This window comes from Strix uralensis, chromosome 18 (genome assembly GCF_047716275.1).
Source record: "Strix uralensis isolate ZFMK-TIS-50842 chromosome 18, bStrUra1, whole genome shotgun sequence".
Taxonomy (NCBI): domain Eukaryota; kingdom Metazoa; phylum Chordata; class Aves; order Strigiformes; family Strigidae; genus Strix; species Strix uralensis.
In genome coordinates, this window is record NC_133989.1 from 16974754 (window position 1) to 16997719 (window position 22966).

The following is a 22966-nucleotide window of genomic DNA, read 5'->3' on the forward strand; positions in this document are numbered from 1 at the left end:
CCCAGTTTTAGTGCTGCTCTTGCACTAAAGCATTCCTGACTTTCCACTGAAACCGCAGCTTGTTCGTTACCTGGCATTATCTAAATCAAGCCCATTCCTATCAGCCAATTTGTTTCTTACTCTTGCTCTGCTCCCCACAGGGCTCTGGAGTCCAGTCCCAGCACCGCTCTGGGCAGGGCTGTGTGGCAAGAGCAGGAGGCAGCACTGTCAGAGTGGCTCACATTGTAGGAGGTGATTGGAGTAACTTTAGGAAGCCACTGAAGGCCACACGTTTGGACCTCGCATGGCAAAGCCAGTCGGACACTTCCAGACAGAAGGAAATGGTGATGTCAGGTTTTAAGCACCAAGTAACACGCAGCATGCTCCCGGGGCTCAGCAACAGCACCACTCACTCCAGAACAGCCTTCTCTGTGCTCCAGCACCTCAAAACAGGAGCCCCAGATTTCAGCCTGGCTTCCTGATGCCAAAGTCAGGCTGGAACGTCCCAGTCTCCTCACTACTGACCTTGCGCACAGACCACAAGTGCACAACAAGCAGCTCACAGCTGTGGGGCTCTGACCACCCCAAGGGAGCCGTGGCCTCCCTCAGCCGGCCCTCCAAGCCCAACTCACCTGTCCTGAAAGGCGCAGGATGCAGGCACTGTGCTGCTGCATCAGTCCTCTGACACGGAACGGGCAGTGACCACGTGTCCCAGGCCACAACCCTCCAGCTGATCCAAGGAGCCAGCACCAGCTCTGTCTTCGTATCATTAAAGACAAAAGCCACTGTGGCTGCACAACAGTTTCGTTGTGGGCTCTATTTGCTGTGCTGCTCCAGCCCCAAGGGATGCCTACAGAGAGCAGATGCTGCACTGCAGGCAGGGGGGCAATCTGCAGCACCCCACTGCCCAGGCAGAGCCGGAGCCAGCGGGAGAGCAGGGCTGGGGAAGGCTCTGGGTGGCCTCTCTCTGAAGCTGAGGATACACTGGAAACCTCCACCCAACAGAATGCAGATGCAATTACAAATTGGACGTGTGGTGTGATACGTGGACCTCACACACTGGAAAATAAGTGTATGAGTCCTCTGAACAGGGAGGGCAGAGCCAAACCTGAGATAAAGGGTCCTGCTAGATGGAGTGAGAGAAGGCAGCATCACCTGGGTAGGATTCTGCACTGCAGAGGTCTCAGGACAAACCAACACCACACCTCCACCCATCAGGGCAGGCACTGCAGACCAGTATGTCTGGGACAAGAACCATGATGAGAGGAGACACGAGCTGGGGTGAGCTGGCTGCACCACCAGCTTCCCCCGCAGCCGTGAGTGCTGTGCCTGGTGGGCTCAGCTGTGGGTATCAGGGCTGAGGTTGCCAAGAGGCACAGGTAGGGTCCCTGCACAATGATCCACGCCATGTCCTGCGACACCCTGAGGAACAGCCAGGCACATCTACACTCCAAGTGGAATAAGCACCCTCACACCTATCACACCCAATGTGTTCATACGGTCACCAGCACCCCATGAGCTCACTGCCCAGGGTGTCTCCCTGTGTGGAGGAACCCTGACAGTATTCACAGGCCAGAGAAAACTGAGTGACACCCACTTGAAAATAAGATGGCATCTCTGCTCCCCCCACAAGGCTGTCTCTGTACCAGCCATGGCACTGGGAGCCAGGAAACAGATGCCCCCACCCAGCCAGGCCCTGCGCTGGCTCTGAGGGTCAGCGTGGAGGTCCGTCCCACAGCAGCCACTTTCTCTGGGCAGGGAGAGTCGCGGTGCTCAAGCACAACTGCTCGCTGGCTGTTTCAATCAGCTCTGCTTTGAATTCTGCAGCCTCGGTCCCGTAGGCTGGCACAGCGGCGACAGGTACAGGTGCAATGGCAGAGAGAACACGCAATACCTGAGTGATTCTGCAGAGCCTGGTTCTGGCCGTCCTTTGTCGGTGTGATGAGATCCCAGATAAAACTCTTAATCTTCTCATCCCCCTTGTAGTGTTTGACGCAATAGACCAGCAAAGCCCGACAAATCATCTCCATGTCCTTCTCATTCAGGTGCCACTTGAACCGCCCGTGGGTCAGGATATCTTTCCACCGTCCCCAGCTGGAACAGCAGGAACACAGACAGAGTAAACACTCCTGTGCAACTAGAGACCTCACTGGCACCTCTCTCCAGGAGCTCGCTCAGGGGCACGGCCCTCCCAGCTCCCCTGGATAGGGGTCTTGTGCCCCTATGTTATGGGAGCAGAGAGCAAGAGAGGTTTGCCCAGGACTCTTCAGTGCTGGGAGGGCGGAGGCAGGAGCAGACTGGAAGCGCCACCTGCCAGCTCATGCTTTGCCCCTCTAACTCTCCTTCCGTCCCAAATGATCACTTAGAGCCCAGGTCCCACCAGGGAGGTCACTGCTGGAAGCAGGGGACACTGTAAGCAGGATGGACAGAAAGTGGCTGGGACAGCCAGTGGCCCGTGTGTGCGCTGGGGCAGCTGCAGGCTGTGGCTGTGCTCTCTGGGAAGGGGAGAGACTCACCCAAATATGAGCAAGTTCTTCTCCACGCGGAAGCACTCAGCCCGCAGGTACCGCCGCGTCTTCTCGTTGAAGCGCCGTGAGCGTGTGGGTCGCTCGTCTGAGTCACTGTCCAGCTCGGAGAACTCCATCAGCTCATCCTCTTCAAAGGAGTTGTAGTGTTTGGTTTGCTTCCGTACCCGAGGCCTGTCGATGACCAGGCTCTCCTACGAGGGGCAGAGAGGAGAACGCGCTCAGCTATGGGCAGAAACACCTGCCCTCCATCAAGGCACAGTACATCCTCTTCTCCACGCTGCCCCCCTGCTCTGCTCACACCTCTGGTTCCTGGCTCACCAGCCCCGTGGCTAGCCATCACCTTCCCACGGGGATACCTGCTCCAAATTACCTGCATGTGGCTCTGCCCACACACACGAGACAATTCCTGGCCGGCACAAAATTCAGCCTGAATGACGGCAGGCTGAAAATCGGGCCCTCTGGGTTCAAACTGCTGACAACCAGCAGCTGATTCAGCTCTGAATCACACTCGGCCCTCCCAGCACTGCCTGTGCTCAGCACTGTGCTGGAGGCGGTGTAATTTCTGTGTTGGGGGGAATAGGTGGGCTGGAAGAGGAAAGGCAGCTTCCAAAAAGGTGCAGGAGGGAGCAATATGAAATTAAATAGCGTGTACCTGCCTCCTCTCCTTCCCCCCACCCTGTTGAATAAATCCATGTCATCTAAATCTGTCTGGATTTCAAGCACGTGGGACACCCCCCCCCACACCCCCGCTCTCCCATTCTCCCTGCTAGAGCGGTGAGCTCTGCAGAGCTGCAGGGCCTTCCCCTTGCTGCTGTCTAACACCACCTCTCCGGTGTTGCTGCCTTAGCTGGAATTTCGGCAGGCCCTGGGGCCACACAAGCCAGGCACAGCACCCTATGCTCAATGGAGGGGCCAGGAGGAAGGGCCCGGGGTCGCAGCCGAGCCCACGAGCTCAGCAGGGCAAGCAGAGAGATGGGACCCCCCCTGTCCACTCCTGCCTCCCACAGGCAGTCACCCACCCTCCCAGCTCCATCTTGGTGCTCAGCTGGAGAGCTCCTTCCGTGGGCAGGGCAGGCAGAGGACAAGGATGCTGCCCCTGGGAGATGTTCCCCAGAGCTGTGTGGGGGAGCTCTGCTAACCAGGCCAGGAGAAGGCAAGCACCGGCTCACCGCAGCTCCAGCTGCCACGTTTGCCCACGGTGGCTGCTGGGAAGGAGCCAATTTGCCAGTGATGGCAAGAGGTGAGACCCCGGGAGCATCCATTTACAGTCTGTAACCCCCTCACCTGGACATGGCAACAGGCCTGCCAGATCCACCTGGCTTTACTCCTTGTTCCCATCCCTGAAGGCAGGACTGCAAACACTGACAGAGGAAGGAGTGACACAATCCAAACCTGTCCCCACTTGCTCCGTCAGGCCAGGAGAATCCCTGGGCAGCTCCCTTCATCCCTATTCACGTTGAGCTTTTAGAGAGATTTGTTTCCCAAGCAATGCCTGGATATGGAGCCTGACCTACACGGTCTTCAAACAACCCACCAAGGCTTGGGTGAACGTGGTAGTGTTCAGTTGGGTACGGAAAATATCCAACAGGCAGCATGAGGGAGCATTTGACCCTGTAAGAGCAGGGGAAAGTACCAGAGGAGCTGCCCAAGCTGGAGCTCCTCTCACAACACCCCTTGCGCTGTCAGGGCCAAACCCAGCTGCCCGGATGACCTCACTTGCACCCTCCTGCGCAGAGAAGATGAGAAGTTGAGCAAGAGGGAGCATTTGCAGACACCATGCAGGGCTGTGCCCACCCCCTGAGGCACTGAGCCCCTGGCAGCCCCTTCCCCAGCCTGCTCTAACCTAGGACAGAGCTCTGAGACTCAAACCATCTTCACACAGCGATGCTCTGACAAACCCAGTGCCACAGCCACGATATTCAACCTCCCTGCAACCTGCCTTTGTTTGTGAGCACAAATGAGGTGGGGAAGCAGCACAGCACCTCACAGCCCTCACAGTTTGGCGTGTTCACCAGAAGGAGACATTTCTTTTGCAAAGATGTGCTGCCTTCCAGCCAGCCCTCACTGCCTGCTCCAGCCCAGCCAGTCCACTGCTCCCACCACAGCATCACAGCCCAGTGTTTGCTCAGCGAGGGCCCCCAGTTCCAGGGCTGTCCTCATACCCACGAAGCTGGTGAGAGGCTGGGACCTGAGGGTGCCACTGTGCCTGACCAGCAGTGTCTCAGCACCATCATGCCACTGCAGCTCCTCAAAATCCTCCTGTGCTGCTTCTGGAACCCACCCATTAAACGTTATGAATAAATCACAGCAGAGAAGCGTGGTTATTATGGTTATTACCTTGGCATTAAACAGGACCATGTGACACATGACCAGTTCCAGGGACCTGCCTGCTCTGATGTTACCTGCTCTCCACCAGCCTCAACTAATTGCAAGTCCACTTTGCTTCTATGTCACTAAATGGCTGGACTTGCTGCTTCGTTGAAGGCTCCCTGAACAGGCCCACAGGTGCTGCGGCCCTGCAAAGGGCCTGGAGAGCCACATGGGGAGAGGAGAGGGAGCCCGGGCCAGTGGGTACAGCTGCCTCTCTGCCCACTGTTGGGAGAGCTGAGGCATCCTGTGGAGCTTCTCCATGACAAACACCACCTCCTTAGCCATCGAGACCTGGGGCGGTGGGAGCCGGGGGGCTGTTGTGAAATGAATGTGCCTGGCACTGCGAGCTTCAAGGCTTGAAGGGCTGGAGTATACAAACCCATGTCAGCTCACCAGGCCTCCTCCAGAGCTGCCAGGTCAAATGTTCACCTCTGCCCAGGGTGCCAGGGCTCATGTGGACTTGGGTCTGGGCTGGGGAATGGTTACACAGCTTCCCCCAAGCGTGGGAAGAGCCTTGCTCACCCCACCAATCCCCAGCCACAGCAAGAGCTGGCACTTGGGCCCCTTTGTGCCCTGCCAGGGCACACGTTAGCTTGGCCCTGGCGTGCCTCGAGCTAACAAAAGTCTCTGGGCTTGGTGAGACAGCCAGGGAGCCAGGAGATCAGAGCTGGCACCTGGAGGGCAGCATGGGACCAACCTGGTACTGCTCCGCAATGGAGCCCCAGTCTCAGCTGCCCAGGCTGCCAGCGCCCAACCTGGCTGGCAGCAGGAGGCACTCCTGTCTGCCTGTGCTGTGGGGAACTCTGGCACAGCTCCAGCTCACACACAGGCAGTCACACCAGTCTGCTGGGTTCACAGGCATGCCATTGCGCTGGCTGTTTCACCCTCTCCTCCCCTCACACGCTGCCAGCCCCAACTGTCACCCCTTAACCAGGCTTGGGAGTAGCTGGGAGCATAGACCGAGCACTCTGAAATACCAGGCAGACACAGCCCCACGTGTGGCTAAAGTAATCGGGGCTTTAGCCAGCACTCATGGGTCAGTCCTCCCTTGCAGTAATTCCTGATGCCCTTCACGAGTCCAGCGGAAGCACATGGCTCCTGCCCAGAGACCACACCACGCGGGGTCAGATCAGCTGTGGGGCACACGGGCCATGAGCTGGATCCTACCTTTTCATTCTTGGCGTCTGTATCAAGCTCTGCTATCTTGGCCCACTTTTGCCAGAAGTTGGGGTCATCTAAGGAAATGTCAGTTCTGTTTCCTGATGCTACGAAGCTGGCCTAGGAGTGAAAGAAGAGGAGTGAACAGGATGCAACCCACTATCCAGGTGTGCCCTTCCCCATACAGAGATCCCCAACACATCTGTCTGCAGCGCATGGTCTTGCTGTCATGGGGTGTTACACCCCTTGCTGACACATGCCAGAGGGCTCTTTGTTTGCTTAAGGGAGCTGAACCCCTCTCTTCTGCTGTCCTGCCTGACCTCTTGGAAATGGAGCCTGGGCTGTGCCACCTGCAAGAGGAGAAGGGACAGACGGCCCTTGGTGTCCCCAGCAGACATCAGCCATGAGTGTGGCACAGAGCTGGCTCCTCGGGCTCTCTCCTGTGGGGATGTCAGGGCACCACAGCACTCAGCTCCGGGAATTGTGCAGGCCAGCAGTCGGGTCCCACCACTGCCCTGGGGGTCACCCTGTGGAGCCAGGTCCCACAGCAGCAGAAGACTGAGGCTGGAGACAGAGGTGGGCTGCGCTGAGGGAGGTACAACTCCTTCCCACACCACCAGCAGCCCAGGTCTCCACCTGCATTTCTGTTCAGCAAAGCACCACACCAAGGCAGCAATGGTGTCTGGAAGGGCAGGGGGGGTGACAGACTCCAGATCAAATAAGCTCAACCCTTGAGTAGGTATCAGCCCAGCTCAGGACTGGATCTCACCCAGGCTTTGAACTCATGCATCCTCCCCAAGGAGGGGCCTGACCCTGCCCATGACAGTTCTGAGCATGAGGCCATGGAGTGAGTGCTGCCTCGGCCAGGAGTCCTCAGCCCGTCAGAAGAGCAAGGCCTTCACCCTGCAGTGCCCTGACTGGGACCCAAGAGCAGCTCTGCATCTGCCCACACCACTGGCCCGGTGACAGAGCACACCGTGGCACTGCCCGGTGCCTGGAGGACAGCTCCTGCTCCGCCTTCTCACCAGCCTGAGCCACCTTCAAAGGGTAAGTGGAAGCTGGCAAGCTGAACCCTCCTGGGCAGCCTCACATCACCTGCCCAGGCTGGTGGCCCCCTCCTCAATGCTCTGCTGACCACCAGTGAGACAGGAGAACACACTGCTGCCGTGCTGGGCACAGTGGGACAGGCAGAAGAGCTTGGCCTCCAGGCAGACATGTCTCCACATGTAAGAGGTCGGAGGCCAGCCCACCATTACTGCCCTGAGTGCTCCCAGCGTGTCCCCCACCACCCCAGAGGAGTCCCCATTCCTCCTGATGGAGCACAGCACACCTTGGCAAAGGTGGAGCCCTTCCCCTCAGACTGGATCGTGATGGTCTGTGTCCTGCGCTGGAGGATCTGATCAATGTCTTCCTCACAGAACTTTGATCCTTCATCCTCCTCATCCATGAGAGCACCGTAGGCCCCCTTCCGCAGCAGGTCCTCCACCTCCATCTTCGAAAGCTGCTGAACCTGCCCAAAACATGGAGGCATCACCAACCTGGGCACTGCACGGCAGGAGGTGACTTTTCCCTCTGCCCCAGGAGGGCGGGCAGAGATGCCCCAAGCCAACCCAGACCTCCTGCTGCTACGGCAAACAGGTCACTTCAAAACACTGCCTCAGGGACTGTCAGGAATTTCAGTGCATATCACCCAGACACAGCACCACGTGTTCCCCAAACCCATGGCAGGGCAGGGACAGCTTGCCAGGCCAAACAGCAGCAATGCCAGTGTGTGGAACTGGGTTTTCCCTCTCCAGAAGCTTGCCCAGGTCTCTGCTCCAACGCAGCAGTGACTTGCAGGGGAAGGAGGAGAGCTCTTCTGCAGCACCTCCCACCTAGCCCCACTCTGACAGCCAACCTACCCCGTTGGTGCTGCCCTTGCGGTTGATGTCCTGCAGCACAGCCTTATCCAGACCCAGCTTCAGGCTGGCCTTGTCGAACATCTCCCGCTCATAGGAGTTCCTGGTGATGAGGCGATAGACTTTCACCGCCTTGCTCTGCCCGATCCGGTGGCAGCGAGCTTGAGCCTGGGAGTGCAGAGGGCACAGTGTCAAGCACAGTGAGCCCTGCCAGATGGGGACCATGTGGCTTGTGGCACCCTGTGCCAGCACCCACCACTGACCAACCTGAGCCACAGCCAGCTCCCACCCACCAGAGCACCCTCATCTAGCGCCCGTGGCCAACCTGGCAGGGCTCTGCCAGCGGGTGCTGGTTAGTGCCAGGCCTGGGCAGCTGTGAGGCAGGAACTGGAGACCCCTGCACCCCGGGCAGGGACACAGGGCTGGGGCTGGAGCCTTGGCTCTCCGCAGAGGTGGGGCACCCAACACTTCACGCACTCCAACACCAGGTAGGGACAAGTATTGCTTGGTTTGTGGCCCCCCTGTGCTTTTAAAGCCACACTGTGACCTCCCCGTGCCATGGCTGCTCTGCCTACACCCCTGCCGCTCCCCCAGCACAGCACCCCACTACAGCTGGGTGCTGCTGCCCTTCCCTCCCCAGCTGCCAGGAGTGCTGGAAGCCGTCCCGCACCACCTCCAGCAGCCTGGCCCTGCCTGGCCCGTTACCTGGAGGTCGTTCTGTGGGTTCCAGTCCGAATCAAAGATGATGCAGGTGTCGGCAGCGGTCAGGTTGATGCCCAGCCCTCCCGCCCGTGTGCACAGGAGGAAGACGAAGCGATCCGAGTCGGGCTTGCAGAAGCGGTCGATGGCAGCTTGGCGCAGGTTCCCGCGCACCCGCCCGTCAATGCGCTCATAGGTGTACCTGCTCCGAGAGGGGAAGAGGCGAGAGCAGGGTCACAGCAGGGCCTGAACTGGCTGCAGGTTACAAACCCCTTCTTGCTCCTTCCCCGGGCTGTGTGTGGGCACGTGGGCACCCGGGACTTACTGGCAGGACCTGGGCATAGGTGGAGGCTCAGAGCCCACCAGCCTGTGTGCACTGTGGTTGTTCTCAAAAGTCATTCCCTCATGATGGTAAAATCATCATGTCCCAAGGCATGGTGCATGGATATGGGGCTCATGGGAACCAGGACCAAGGGAAGGGCCTATTTCCATTTGGTCACTCCTAGGACTAGCCCTGGACAACACAGAACAGATGGGTCAGAGCTGCCCAGCCTTGGGGTCTCTGCACCCACCAGCAGTAGCCTGTAACTCGGATCCTTTGGTAGGTGGGCACAGAATGGCCAAATCCCCACCCTGGGCTGTTTCCACTCTGTATCTACAGTGCAGGATGGAGGTGATGTGGAGGAGCTGTGGTGAATGCTGAAGCCTGTACTAACCGCCTCTGAATGAGATAGTCTTCCAGGATGTCGAGGCAGCGCACCATCTGGGAGAAGATGAGCACCTTGTGCCCACCGGCGATCAGCTTGGGAAGCAGCTTATCAATGAGCACCAGCTTCCCGGCCGCCTGGATCATCGCCTGCAGCTGGAAGTCTGGCGCCTCCGGGCTGTGTGTTTTACGGAAGTCTTCCAGGATCTTCTCCTCTGCTCCTGCCAGGTGAGAAGGGACGTGAGCTCTTGGCGAGGCTGGCAGTGCAGCTGCCCCCAGCCTCCCTTCCAGGGCAACAGCAAGCCACCACGCAAGGAACAGAAGGCATGCAGTCCATCAGATCTAGGGAGGCTGGCTAGAGACCTCCAGAAGCCCCTCCACTCTTGTGACTCTACTCATTCTTCAGGGCTTGCACCAGCTCTTGGCAGAACAAGCCCGGCTGGGATGATGGAGAGGATCCTGCACCTGAACACCCCCAAACATAGCGAGTCTCGCACGACCCTGAGGTGCCCACCCGCAAGCAGCACTTGCTGGGAGCTGGGCTGCCTGTGAGGGCAAGGCAGATCACTGCATCCTGTGCTGGGGCTGGATGCACAACCACACCAGCAGCAGATGGCACGAGGGCCTGAGCTGGCTCCCAAGCTGGGTGAGCTCTGCAGGTAGTGACCAGTAAATGCTGCAGTGAGATCCACCCCGCCCCACCTCCTGTGCCCAGCCCTCACCGTTGATGAGATACGGGTGATTGCAGCACTTCCGCAGCTCCATCATGGTGTTGATGAGGTTGGGCATATTGTGCTGGTTGGCACCCTTGGAGAGGAAGGAGAAGTTCTTCTCCAGAATGGCCCGGTAGTATTTCTTCTGGATATTGGTCAGCTCCACCTCAATGATGGTCTCCTGCTTGGGTGCCAGATTCTTCTCTACATCATCCTTCAGCCGTCGCAGCATCATGGGCTTCAGGATGGACTGCAGCTTCTTCACCTGCCAGAGCAAGTGCAGAGATTCACTGCCCTTCCTGCATGGCAAGCACACGGTGACAACAGCGGAGGGGCCTGCAACGCTAGAGCCTCCCCAGGCTGGAAACCCACTGCAAATGACCCTGAAGCAGCTGCTCTGCTGACAGCCAGTACAACCTCAGGGTCTGGCTTCCCTGGGGCAGACACATGTGAGTGACCAGCCCTGGGCCATGAACTTCACACACTTCTGCTGCTGGCAGCCTGCTGCAGGAGGAGAGCTGAGAGCTTTGATAGCAGCTGAGATGATGGTTGCTCCATGTGCCCGTGTCCACTCCCTCACAGTGACGATCCCTGTGCAATCTCCACTTAAGCCAGACACTCAAATGGCAGCAAGACAGCCCAGGGGACTGAGCTGCTTTCCATGACCCATGCTCAAGTGGAACTTTGGAGGACAGCTCCCCAAGGGAACCTGACAAGGGCAACTGACCCACGGACTTACTGATCTCCTCACTCCCCCTACACTCCTGCTGGTCTCAGGGACACAGCAGGTGGGAAAGCCAGGCGAGCTGTGCTGCCCAGGCATGCAAGGGGCAGCAGGGAGCCAGGCGGGGAGCAGACCACTGCCATGGCACGGGCTGGTCTCTTCTCTCCAAAGCAGTGTTGGGGGCTCTGTCACAACTTTGCTTCTCCTGGCATGAGGAGTCCTATTCACTTCCATGAAGCACATGTCTGAGTGCATGCCTGGCTTGGTGACCATCTGTCCCAGTGGCCTGTGCTAACAGTCACCAGCATCACTCTTCTAGGTACCTGCTCCTCTGTCTTCAGGTCTCCAAACTCCTCCAGGAAGGCTGTCTCTGAGGGAAACTGCTGTGGCTCCAGGAAATTCAGGAGGCTGAAGAGCTCCTCCACCGAGTTCTGCAGGGGCGTCCCTGTCAGCAGCACCTTGTGCTCCTAGGTATACACAGAAAACAGGTTGAGGGCTCAGACCCACTGGCTGGGTCCAAGGGGTCCCAAGAGCACAATGCTCCTTGTCTTCCAGCCTCAGCAGCACTCTGGGTGGCCTGGGGGCACACACACTCCCTGAAAGGCTCCCCTGGCCATGGTGCCAGCCCTGACCCAGCCACTGCCATGCAACACTGTCTCATGACTCCCAGGACGCTCCCCGGGACGTGTCCCAGTCCAGCTCTGTGCAGCAACAACAGCCAAAACCAAGAATCCCACACTGCCCCCAGGCTTGAGCCCTGCCCTGGCACAAGACCCCCAGGCAGGGCTGTGCTGGCACGGATGGGGATGCTGACAGAGCCCAAGCCTCTGTGCACCTGCGGCAGGATGTCCCTCTTCAGGGCTTGGATAGAACAAGAGGGACCATGGCCCAGAGCCATGTGACACCGAGGGGCATCAAGGACCTGCTGCTAGGGCGAGCATGAGGAGGGTGCTCCAAAATCAGCAGCGGAACGTATGACTGTGTCAGGTGTGCACTGGGAACAACAAGGAGCTTTCATTAGAGGTTCACCATGCAGGTACATGCGCAATAAAAGGAGACAGGAGTCCAGACAACCCCGCCCAAGACCTGGACTGTGAGGAGAGAAGCGGATGACCCCTTAAGGAGAACACACTCCCTTCCATGCGCTGACACCACGGGCTCTGGCTTCAGGCACCGCTGGGTGCTGCCTCCCAGGCACACCAGCCGCTCTGTCCCAGCAGTGCCAGAGACTGGGGCACTCGCTCAGTGCTCAAGCTAATCCTCCTGCCCAACCTAATGCAGGGAACGTCCCCAAGAGTCACCAGCTATGAAAGAAGGGCAAATATAAGGTGGGAGAGTCCCACAGGACTTGTACAAAGGAAGGTGATGGTTACAAAGGGGGGCCAGCAGCAACCCCGCTTTGCCCCAGGCTGCTCACAACCCAGCAGGGACCTGCACAAGCCACAAGGTCACAGGGAAACAGCAGGGTCTTTGGGAACTGGAGATATAAGACTAATAATTTTCAGAGGCCTGGCCCAGCTACAGGTGAGTGTGATGGAAGGTGGGTAGGGCTGGGAGATCCAATAGGCCTGATGGCCCTTGGTCCAGCAAACAGCAGTGCTGCCTTTCCCAGGGCTGGAAAGGAGCTGGACATCAAAATCAATTTCTCAGAGCAGCTCACTGATCCCTTTTTCACTACACACAGTCCTGCACCCCTATCACTGCATGGACTGGTCCCAGGTTTGCAGAGCAGTAAGAAACCAGCTTGAATACTGCAGCCCTGCTCATGGCAGGGTACCAGGCACACCACGTCTGGAGGATGCTGAGCACAGGTCAGCAACCGCGTCCGTGTGCTGCAGCAGCCTAAGCTGTGCTGCAAGGGCAGGCAGCGCTCTGCCAGGGAGTGCACACAGATGGGAAGGCACAGGGGGACTTGGCCTGCTGTGGGTTAATATTCCACTTCAACAAAAAGAAGTTTGTGATGGCTGCAGGGCCTCATCCATCAAAGTGCCCCCCGTCACTGGCACTGCTTCAGCAACCTGATGGGTCCTGGATGGTTTTCCCTCTGACAGGGAGCTCTCAGCCCTGGCCCTGGGCCTGAGCAGCTGGCAGTGGCACCTGACTGCTAGGCACGGCCATCCCTGGCCCACCCTGCTCTCACATGAACCTGGGCAGGACATGCTCACCAGGGCCATGAGCTTCAGCCCCTCCAGAAGTTTGCAGTTCCTGTTCTTCAGGCGATGTGCCTCATCAATGACCACGCAGCGCCACTGGATCTTCTTCAGCTCCGGGCAGTCGGCAAGGATCATCTCAAAGGTGGTGATAACCACCTGGAACTTGAAGATCCCAGGAAGTGGGTTACCCTAGGGAGACATAAACCACATGCAGCGCTTGACTCCTGCGGGGCAGCAGGACACTGTCAGACATCCTGCCAACATATCAGTGTTAGCATCTGGCTCCTAGCTGGGACTTCCCCAGATCCATCTCTCTCAAGCAGCGGACACGTTCCTGCAAGCCTCCTCGCTGGCCACAGGCTGCATCTCTCCAAACCAGACACTGCTTCAGGCCTGGACAAGAACTGAGGCTGGGGCTCTGCTGCATTTTCCCCTTCCTGCATGAGTTGGGCCTGTTCTTCACTCATAAACAGTGCACCCTGAGTCCAGGCCAGCAAAGGGGCCTTAAAAGATCACCTTTCCCTCTCCAGATGAACCACATGCTCCACATGCAGCTCAGAGCTTCCCAAGTAAAGGAAGCCAGGGCTGGGGGATGCATCCTGGGAGTGCTGTGTGTGTCAATCACCTGTGTGTCCCTGTACACCATCTCGTACTGCTGGATCATTTGCCGGCTGATCTGGCTGCCATGGTACACGATGGCATTCATCTCCGTCCAGGTGCGGAACTCCCTCTCCCAGTTGGTGATGGTGGAGAGAGGTGCGATGATGAGGAAGGGGCCATGGATGCCCATCAGGAATATTTCTGAGAGGAAGGTGATTGACTGGATTGTCTTCCCCAGCCCCATCTCGTCAGCCAGGATGCAATTCTTCCTGCAGAGATGGACAGGGGCAGGTGAACGTGACTCTCGGGCAGAAACCACCCTGTCACCAACTCCCTGATGGGATGTCAGGCACATCACCTCCACCCACACCTCTCTGACCCTGCAGCGTGGAGGGTGAGGGGGACATTGGTACACTGGTCCAAAGTGGTCTGGGTAAGCCAGACCATCCAACTTCTTGCAAGATGATGGACTCAAAGTTAGTGTGAAAGATGCTGTCCTTTGGGTGCACGCTAGCCCATGAAAGATGCATCTGATGGCCTGCTGCAGCTGAGAACATGCATATTCCTGCACTCCTGCCACAGGAATCAGTCACCAGTAGTCTGGCCAACACCAAAAATCAGGTTTATCTTAGACCCACAGCTAAGCCCTACTATCTCCAAGACTCATCAGCATTTACCAGGGAGAAATATTTCTAAAGACTCAGTTGCAAAGCTAAAACAAACCATTTTTCTGGCAGCTGCCTGCCAGCTCCAGCACTGGAAGGTCTCAACGGCTGCTCTGTCAGGGCCCTGTTCACAGGTCTGCTCCCCCAGCTCTGCTGCTCCCATGACTGCACACACCAGGGCCCCACTGCCAGCAGGACTCCCTGGGGGAGCACAGGGCTCCAGCCTCTCCTCACCTGTTGTACCAGTTGAAGAGCAGCCAGTTCATTCCCTCCAGCTGATACTCCCGCAGCTGGTTGCTGTTCTTATACTCCCGGGACTTCTCCAGTTTCTGCCAGGACTCAGATGCTGGGCGCTCCTAGGAGGAGAGAGCAGGAGCAAGGTCCGTGGAGAGGAAGAGGCTAACGCTCAGCGAGGCCAGACCCCGTGTCTGGGGCTGCGCATCAGGACAACACTTCAGAACAGTCATTGACAATTGATTCACAGCAAGGTCTTGGCCTCTGGATCCCACCCTCAGCTCCTGCTAACTAACCCATCCGATGGGAGGATATGAGGCTTGCACTGCAGCAGCAGGGACAAGGTCAGCACAGCTGGACCTTGGCAAGACACAGACAGTCCCTGCCTGCCCAGGGCAGCGAGCTGCCAGCCGGGTACGTTACCTCTGTGTACGTTACCATGTGCTTGATCTCTGGAGGGATCTGGAGGGCTTCAAACTCTTTAATCTTCCCTGGGTCGACATCCTCCTCCAGCTCCCAGGTGCTCTCCTCATAGGGCAGCGAGCACCACTTCACCAGGTAGTGAGTCACCTCCTGCAGCATGGAGAGACCGGCTCAGAGACAGCGCAGGGCCCAGCCCCAGCACGCGGGCGCAGGCTGAAGCTGAGAGCGAGTCACACGACAGTCACTGACCCTCCATCTACCCCTGTGCCGAGGGGCCCGGGGGACAGGGCGCAGGCTGCGCAAGGCTGGGAAGGCCTCAGGGTGCTCAGAGACTACACACACATGATGCATGTGGGTCTGGGCCCCCTGCCAAGCCTCGCTCCCTCCCTCCCTCCCTCCCTCCGCGGGGCAAGCAAGTGATGCAGCCACTGACCTCCCCAGTGTCAGGGTCCTTCGTGTGAGCCACCTCCAGAATTCGATCTACCTCCACGTAGTCCGGGTTGAACAAATCCTCATCAGGCTGCAACAGTGAACAGTAAAAAGAGAGTTAAGTTCAAGGTGATTCCAGGGTTAAACAGATGGCGGGCACGAGTAAACAGCTGCGGGGCATCTGTCTCTAGGATGCTGCTAGCTGTGCACAGCACACCAAGTGCCCTGGATGCAGCTCCGTGACATCTGTCTCTGGGCAAGGAGGATGCAAAAGCCCTGCAGAGGGCAAAGCTCTCACTTTAGAGCAGCCGTGGGCTCCAGGCTGCCTTTGCTGGGAGGCAGGAATGTCCTCCCCAGCCCACCCGGCCCGGAGGTACAGAGCCCTGAGCTGTACGCTCCAGCTTATGTGCAGCATCCAGAGCTGTGGCTGCCACAGCACAGAGCCACACATAGCACCCCGATGAACTCCACTCCTCTGCAAGGGATGACACCTTGTTCTCTGTCTCTGCCTTTCTCTCTCCCCACCTGCAGCTCAGCAGCTGCCAGCAGCAACCGCTCACGAGGCAAGGGCTCATCCTTCTGCCAGGAACACCCAGGGAGGAGTGGGCTTTAGACTAGCAGTGGTCCTCCGAGAGACACATTGTCTAGGGCTTGGGAAGGAGAAAAAACAGGCTTCTATGTTCACAGCTCCTCAAGCCCCAGTTAGTCACAGTAAAGAGCATTTGCTCCTTGCTAAATTGTTAGTGGTACAGTGCGTTCCAACACATGCTTTTTCTTTGCATCCTGGGAAAGACCCCAAACAGACTTGGGAGTGAGAAATTTGACACACACCCACAGCTTTCCAACTACATCCATGGAGAAATCTTCATAGCCTACTGGCCTGATTTACACTTGTAAGGGGCAGTTTGAGGAGATCCAACAACTATCTCCAGAGCAACAAGATAAATTATAGAACACCTTTCATATTAAACAAGATTAATCTGCTTATAGAGCAGAGCAGGCAGGAGCTGCCCTAAGCCCAAGTATTTATAGCTCTCTCTCTCCCACGGCATCTCTGCTCTGCCATGAAAGCACCTCCAGCACTGCACGCTGCCCTCCCTCCCATTGAGCAACGTTTCCAGGTTTGGCAAGTGCCTGGCAAGGGACAAGCCCACACCTCTGCTAGTGACACCAGGGGTGCTGAAGGCACTGTCACGGCCCCTGGGCTCCAGCATCCCCACCTGCTCACCCTCTTGTGCTGTGCCCCGGTTCAAAGCAGCCTGGAAGCTCAAGGTGCCATGCTGCTGCCTGGGCACTACCACAGTGTCAGTGAGGGGGCACAGGCAGGGCTCTGGGCAGCACCCCACCATCACTGAGCTATGGCAGAGCTCAGGCAGGGCAGGCACTGTGAGCCCTGGCCTGCCCACTACCAGCCCTGAATTTTGGCCCTGGAGCTGGTCTCCCCTGGGCAGGGAGGTGCCAGAGGCAGGGCTCAGCTCTTGGCCTGCTCAGCCACTGCACTGGGCCCAGGTGTGCCGAGGTCAGGCACAGCTGCTTGCTGTGCTCAGCTCTCACCTCTGTAAAAATATGCTTCATCTGAGCCTGCTTGTTCCGGAAGCGCTTTATCTTCTGGGAGATCCTGGGGTCCTTCTCTAGCTCCTCCAGAGTTGCCCACTTACAGTGGAGGTAGGAGCTGCAGAGGGGAAAAAAAAAAAATCAACAAAATGTGACCAAAGAGGCGTTTGGGCCCAAACCCATCCACCAGGCAGAGCAACAGGGATCTCCCAGCAACTCAGAGAACACCCAGCCTATGCCTCGCCATGGGAAACCCCAAACTGGAGGAAGCTGTGGCCCAGGTCCAGGCCAAGACTGAGCTCTGTAGCTGCAGTGGCTTTCCAGCTTCCCACCGTCAGGGCTGGCTCGGGAGGACAGGGGCAGCAGGACAGGGATGCTGGGGTTGCAGCTGGGGATGGGATGAAGGTGGGAGCACACAGCCCTCACTCCTGCATGCACAGGGCCTGCTGCCACAGCACAGAGCACGACAATGCTGCACGTACAAGTTCCTGTACTTGACGTAGAATTCCTCCATCTCAAACGCCAGGCCTCCAGGATGAGCCTGAAAACAAAGGAAGGAGAGTTAGTGACAGTCAGAGCCTGTGCAGAAACTGGGGGACATCCTCTGTGGCATGGGCACAGACAGGTGACCCCTGCGTGGTGTCCCCTGCCCGGCCACAGGCTCCAGGATGACCCATGGATGGCAAAGACAGCCCAGGCACTTAGCATGCTGCCTGCCTCAGGGGCTCAGCAACCCTGGGGAACATGATGTCAGACCATCCTTGAGCATGGGGCACTCAAACACCTCCTGGGCATCAGCCTGGGCCTGACTCCTCTCCAGAGGCTTTCTGGTGTCCAGGGCAGGAGAGGCACCACACTGACCCCCAACTCAGAAAGGTGCCAGTCTGGGCACACCCCATCAGCACCCTGCAAAGAGTGAAAGGACTGGCACCGCAACACTGACTGCTCCTATGTCTCATGTCCCTGCCACTCAAGGTAGCCAGTTCCCGTCTCTCCTCTGCCCAGGCACCTCCAGCCCCACTGACATCGCTGCCACTCACCTCCTTCTGCACCATCCTGGAGGCAAGGATCTTCTCAATGATATTGGCATCATCCTCGGGAGGCTCCTGGGGACAGGAAAGCAGGGTGCTGTTTTCCCGCTCATCGCATGGCTTGGCCTCTGGCACCCTCCCAGCACCCAACGGCTGCCTGCTCCTCTCCCAGGCCACCAGCCACGCAGGCAGTGCCGGCACAGCGGGAGCTGGGAGAGCTGCGCCTTGGGGAACCCTCGCTGGGTGCAAGGGTGCAGGTGCTGCCAGCCCAGCTGCACTCACCCTCTGCCTGTGCTCCCCAGGCCGGCGAGGCCACAGCACTGCCATGTTTAGCTGCGTGTGTCCTTCCAGCCAGACCAGGGCAGCCAGAGAGGGTGGCAAGTCTCCCAGAAAAGAGGAGGGAGCTTGGGCGCTTCTGCTCCAAGACTCGAGGAAGGACATACATCAAAACATGCCTATCTCGGAGAGATCTCTGACTTGCCTTGGCATTTATACAACCCTGTAGTGCTGGGTGGCCCCACGGGCCCCAGCAGAGCAGGGAGCAGGGCTGTTGGGCCCTGCCCTGCCATAGGCATCGCCCATTGCCACAGCCTGCCCCTGGCCACAGGACACAGGCAACAGCACCTCAGCCCACAGCTGTCCGTGCAGTCTTCCCAGCAGAGTCAAAGTGCTGCCTCCTTCCCTCTGCAGGCTTTGACTCTGCCACGAGGAAATCATCCCATGAGGCTGCAGAGACCTTCCGCTGGTCACCCACGGGCTCCCACCCCACTCCCTCACACTGAGCACACAAGCTTTGCTGGAGGTGGCCCTAACGCTGTCCTGCTTCCAGCTCTGAGAGAGCAGGCACAGGGCAAGGCTCTCCCAGCCGTGTGCTGTGGCAGGACCCGCCCCACCGAACACCAAGGGACAAGAGAGCCAGGCTTGGGCCTGCCTACGCTGTAGCAGGAGAGGCACTGAAAGATTAAGGGGAGAGGACAGACAGCAAAAATGTGGAGCTTGCTTGAGCAACAGAAATATCAGCTCCACCCTGGCTGGTAGATGGTATGGCAGCAGGAGGAAGAGCAAAGTGTTGAGCAGCAAGGAGAAGGACTCTGTTCATCCCCTTCAGGAGACAGAGCCTGGTCCAAGGCAAAGCAGACCTGAGAGGCCCCTTTGCAGACTAGAAAGACCCCTCCAAGAAAGGCTGGGGCGGGACAGACCCCGGGGCACCCCACAGCACTCACCCAGCAGGGTCTGGGAAAGCCAAGGCTGTGCCCAGGGCTGCAGCAACCCCTCCATGCCCCAGTCTTCGCTGACCTGCTGCCTCAGCACCCTCCCTGTGGTGTGGGGCAGGATACTGGACCCAGCACCCCAACACAGTGAGCAGGGTAACAGAAGCTCTGTCTGGGCTCCTTAGCTGCAGTCCTATGGCCCAAAGCGGGATTTCTGCCCTGTTTGGGAAGGTCTGCCCCATGCCAAGGTAACATGGCCACAGGGAGCACGCAAAGATGCTCCCGCTGCAGCCACTGTGCAGCGCCCATTTCCCCGTGCCTTGGCATCCACCCTGGTGCTGCTGGGCTCCAGCTTGACCCTGGCCACAAAGGGTTTGTGTGCATACGGCCAGGGGCACAGTGCTGCCATCACAGTTGCCTCCAGTGCCCTGTGGCTGGGAGCTCCATACTGACACACAGCCCAGGCAGCTCACACGGGTCCATGGCTCATCACTGGCAGCCTGCGGTCTGCTGGAGGAGCCCTGCACCACCCCGGAGAGCTGCTGAGGAACATGGCCAGGATCTAGTGGGGAAGGCTGCAAGTTCAGGCCGTGGGGAGAGCAGCCCTGAGGTCCCAGCACTCCCATCTTACCCTGCCGGGTCAGTCCCAACCCTGGGAGCAGCCACGGCGAGGCCCAGCCAAGCCTGCTGGCAGGAGCCCAGAGCAGCCACTCAGCAGAGAGCCTTGCTGCTGTCAGACATTGGCCTTAATAACTCATCTAGAGCAAGACAAATTGAGGTGGAAGTTCAGGACTATGAGTAGAGCAGGGTGGCAGCATGGACACATGCCAAGGGCAACTGATTCCCACCCTGCTGTTCTGAAAATCTCACTTGGAGGGATCACTGCCAGGAGCCCAGCTGGGACAGGGCCCCCCCCGGGCAGCAGCTGAAGCAACACCGGCAGCACCTCCCGTGGGTGTGTGGCAACCCTTCGGGTGAGGCAGGGAGCATCAGGCCAGGTCTTATTTACTGGCTTAACAACAGAGCTGAGTAATACCCACACCAAAGCCTTGTGAAGAGGGGACTTGAGAGGGACACAGGAACACTATGAAAACAGTTAGTGACCATTATTAATGTCTGGCAGCTTTGCTTGTGATCAAAGAGAGGGAATGAGCTGCAGGATCCGACACAGACCAGCAGGAAGGAGCTGTCAGCCAGGAGCCAGCGCTGAACCAGTGGGCAGAGGAGGCAGGGCAGCGAGTTACACTGGCTGGTCCCTGCCATGCTGCCCAGATCCCTGCCATGCTGCCCGGCGGATCAGCTGGGCTGGCAGGTGTCAGGCTGGCATCCCTATGATCCAGGACACTGATGGAGAGCAGCAATGTGGGCAGAAAACAATGACCTGACACCTACGAAGCCCTCGGCTGGCAAAGCCAAATTAACAGACTAATTTCATAGATAGGAGCTACAGAGACAGGAGCCAAATGTGGGCATGGGCAGTGGGTGAGTCATGCCTTCAGGGACAGGTCAGCTACATGACATATTCCAGAGGCCTTAGTCTCCAAGCAGGACGGGGACAGTTGGACCTGCACACCTCTTGCCCATCCCTTTGTGCACTCACAGTCCCTTCAAAGCCAGCCTGCACACTCCCAGACAGGCACATTCTCACCCCATCCTTGTGCTGGGATCTTCCACTCTGACACCTTTGGGACACCCTGTGGGAGGCAGGAGGCCCCATCACCCCAGTCCCACATCCAGTCCTACCTCTGCCTGCCACGCCAGAGTGGAGGCGGAGAGCGCAGAGGTTCGCCCCGCTCCCAGCACGGCTATTGTCTCGCCATCATCATCCACCACCTTGAAATCCAGGTCCTCGTTGTACTTCCTCCTCTTCACTTGCCGTCCTGAGCGGCGTTTCTGCGTATGGGATGAAAAAGGTGGTCATGGGGGAGATGGGCAGCCCAAGTACCTCCTCCTTGCTTAAGCTGAGGAGTGAAAGCCCCAGGAGTGCCTGATCTCCAGCCCACCCCTGCCCCAGTGGGACGGAGGTGGTAGGAAGAGCCCAACACGGCGGTGCTGAGGTCTCCATCAATGCCTGACCCACACAGCCCCATCAGCCCCCTCCGCCTTAAGCAGAGGAGCCCTGCAGAGACACGCACAGCTCCCCAGCCCCGCAGGGCCGACCTGCCCTCCCACGCCGTGCTGGGAAAGGGGAGCTGCCAGGAGCCATGGAGGAGAGGGAAACTCTAGGCTGAGGGACGGGCAGTGCCCAGGGCAGCAGCGTGCACCCAACACAGGGCCACCAGCTGACTTTAAGCAGCCTGGAGAGGTGCCAGTCCCGGGGCTGGGGTCTACCAGCCACATTGCTGAAAATGCTCTCTGACTGCTGCACGCTGGGGCCCAGCTCTTCTCCCGCTCAGAGGTAGCCGGGATTTCCCCCGCCGGCAGCCAGCCGAGGGCTCTGAACATACCTGGCTGTCAGCCAACTCTGCAGACTCCTCTGGGCTCTGTACGGATGGGCTCAGGAGATCCTGATCCAAATCCAAACTGTCCACTGGTATCTCATTTTTCCTCTTGCCTTTCTTCTTCTTCTCCACAGGGGTGTCCTTGCTGCTAAGACAGACTGACAGTTAGACCTTGTCCTAGGGATGCTGGGGGAGAGCCAGCAGGCACCCACACAGGGCTCTGCTCCTGCTGGATCACCTAGAGGCAGCTCCATCTAATTCCAGAACACTGGGATGAAAGGGTCCACATGTCCCGGTCTGGTGTGGGGCAGAAAGGGGCTGGGGGCTCCCACCAGCCAGGGGAACAGCCCCACCAAGGTTGCAGGAGATGGGGTACAGCTCATGGCCAGTCCTCACTGCTCCTTTGCCATGGGGAGCACAGATGTGTGAGGTCAGGATGCTGTGGATAGTGGCTCAGGTGTAACAAGGAGCTGGGAGGAACCAGGCCAGCCTCTCCCTTCCTCGGACCATGAAGTCTCCACAGTGAAGGCAGGTCCTGCACCAGGGCATGGCAGCCTCTGCCCCAGCTGGGAGACTGAGACAGGGACCTATGTCCAGCGCAGGCTCCAGGAGGATCTTCCCACCGCCAACCCCAGCAGGCCAGGGCAACGAGGTGCCCACTCTGAGCAGAGCGCTCACAAACACGTCCTGTGCCAGTCAGGAATACAGTTCAGCAGCTCCAGAGACAACCCACATCCTGGCACCCTGGAGACAAACCTTCTGGCCCAGTCTGAGAAGCACTGGCCATTCTGCCAGACACATTCTGCGTGTGCCGCAGAGCCCTGTCAGACCACAGTAACTTTACACCAGCATTGAGGCAGAAGCTGCTCCAGCTCGTGATTTGTCTTCCCTGAGCCACAGCACTGAGTCCCCTCCTGAGACCGCAGCCAAGCAGACGCTGGCCTGTGCCTTCAGCCAGGGGGAGTTAAACCCCGTGATTGCCACGAACATGGGGAGGATGCAGGTCCCAGACTCCTGCCAGTGCAGTGGCCCACTATGGTGGTCACCACTGCCTCCAAGGGCCTGCTGGGAGGCTCCGTCCCACCAGGCAACTGTCCTCTATGCTCAAGTAATCAAGGGGATTTGGGACCTGCTCCCAGTGAATCCCACCACCTTCCTGAAAACATAAAACATGCGAAGACACAGCCAAGACTCCTGGCACGCTCTCGGGGTCAGGGCAACCCAGCCCCCCATGGCACCAGCACCCACCACAACCTGCCTGTGCAAGGGAATGCACCCAGGAAGCACCAGGGTAAGAAACAACCACTCCCAATGTGCCCATCCATCCTTACCCTCCACAAGGGTAAGATTTCTTAAGGGGAAGATTTCAAAGAGCTGGTGCCTGTCCCTGGGCTAAGCAACATCCCTTTCCTCACTCACAGCCCCACCATCCGTCCCCTCCATGTCCCAG

The 22966-nt window shown here is 58.4% G+C and overlaps 1 protein-coding gene across 8 annotated transcripts in view; it reads right to left on the reverse strand.

Annotated features, from left to right (window-relative positions):
* The window catches only part of CHD6 (chromodomain helicase DNA binding protein 6), a 92493-nt gene that overhangs the window by 22736 nt on the left and 46791 nt on the right, over positions 1-22966 (reverse strand). For 6 of the 8 annotated variants that reach the window (XM_074887868.1, XM_074887870.1, XM_074887866.1 and 3 more), the window contains 19 exons: positions 21523-21661; positions 20819-20968; positions 17874-17939; positions 17316-17374; positions 16834-16951; positions 15284-15370; positions 14851-15000; positions 14428-14549; positions 13554-13797; positions 12941-13117; positions 11099-11242; positions 10061-10316; positions 9349-9559; positions 8639-8834; positions 7937-8101; positions 7366-7545; positions 6045-6155; positions 2496-2698; positions 1874-2073 (listed from right to left, as the gene is read on the reverse strand). In XM_074887868.1, the coding sequence (XP_074743969.1) occupies positions 1874-2073; positions 2496-2698; positions 6045-6155; positions 7366-7545; positions 7937-8101; positions 8639-8834; positions 9349-9559; positions 10061-10316; positions 11099-11242; positions 12941-13117; positions 13554-13797; positions 14428-14549; positions 14851-15000; positions 15284-15370; positions 16834-16951; positions 17316-17374; positions 17874-17939; positions 20819-20968; positions 21523-21661 (2978 nt within the window). The remainder of the gene's footprint in view (positions 1-1873; positions 2074-2495; positions 2699-6044; positions 6156-7365; positions 7546-7936; positions 8102-8638; positions 8835-9348; positions 9560-10060; positions 10317-11098; positions 11243-12940; positions 13118-13553; positions 13798-14427; positions 14550-14850; positions 15001-15283; positions 15371-16833; positions 16952-17315; positions 17375-17873; positions 17940-20818; positions 20969-21522; positions 21662-22966) is intronic. The other 2 variants (XM_074887872.1, XM_074887867.1) reach the window with 1 other exon arrangement.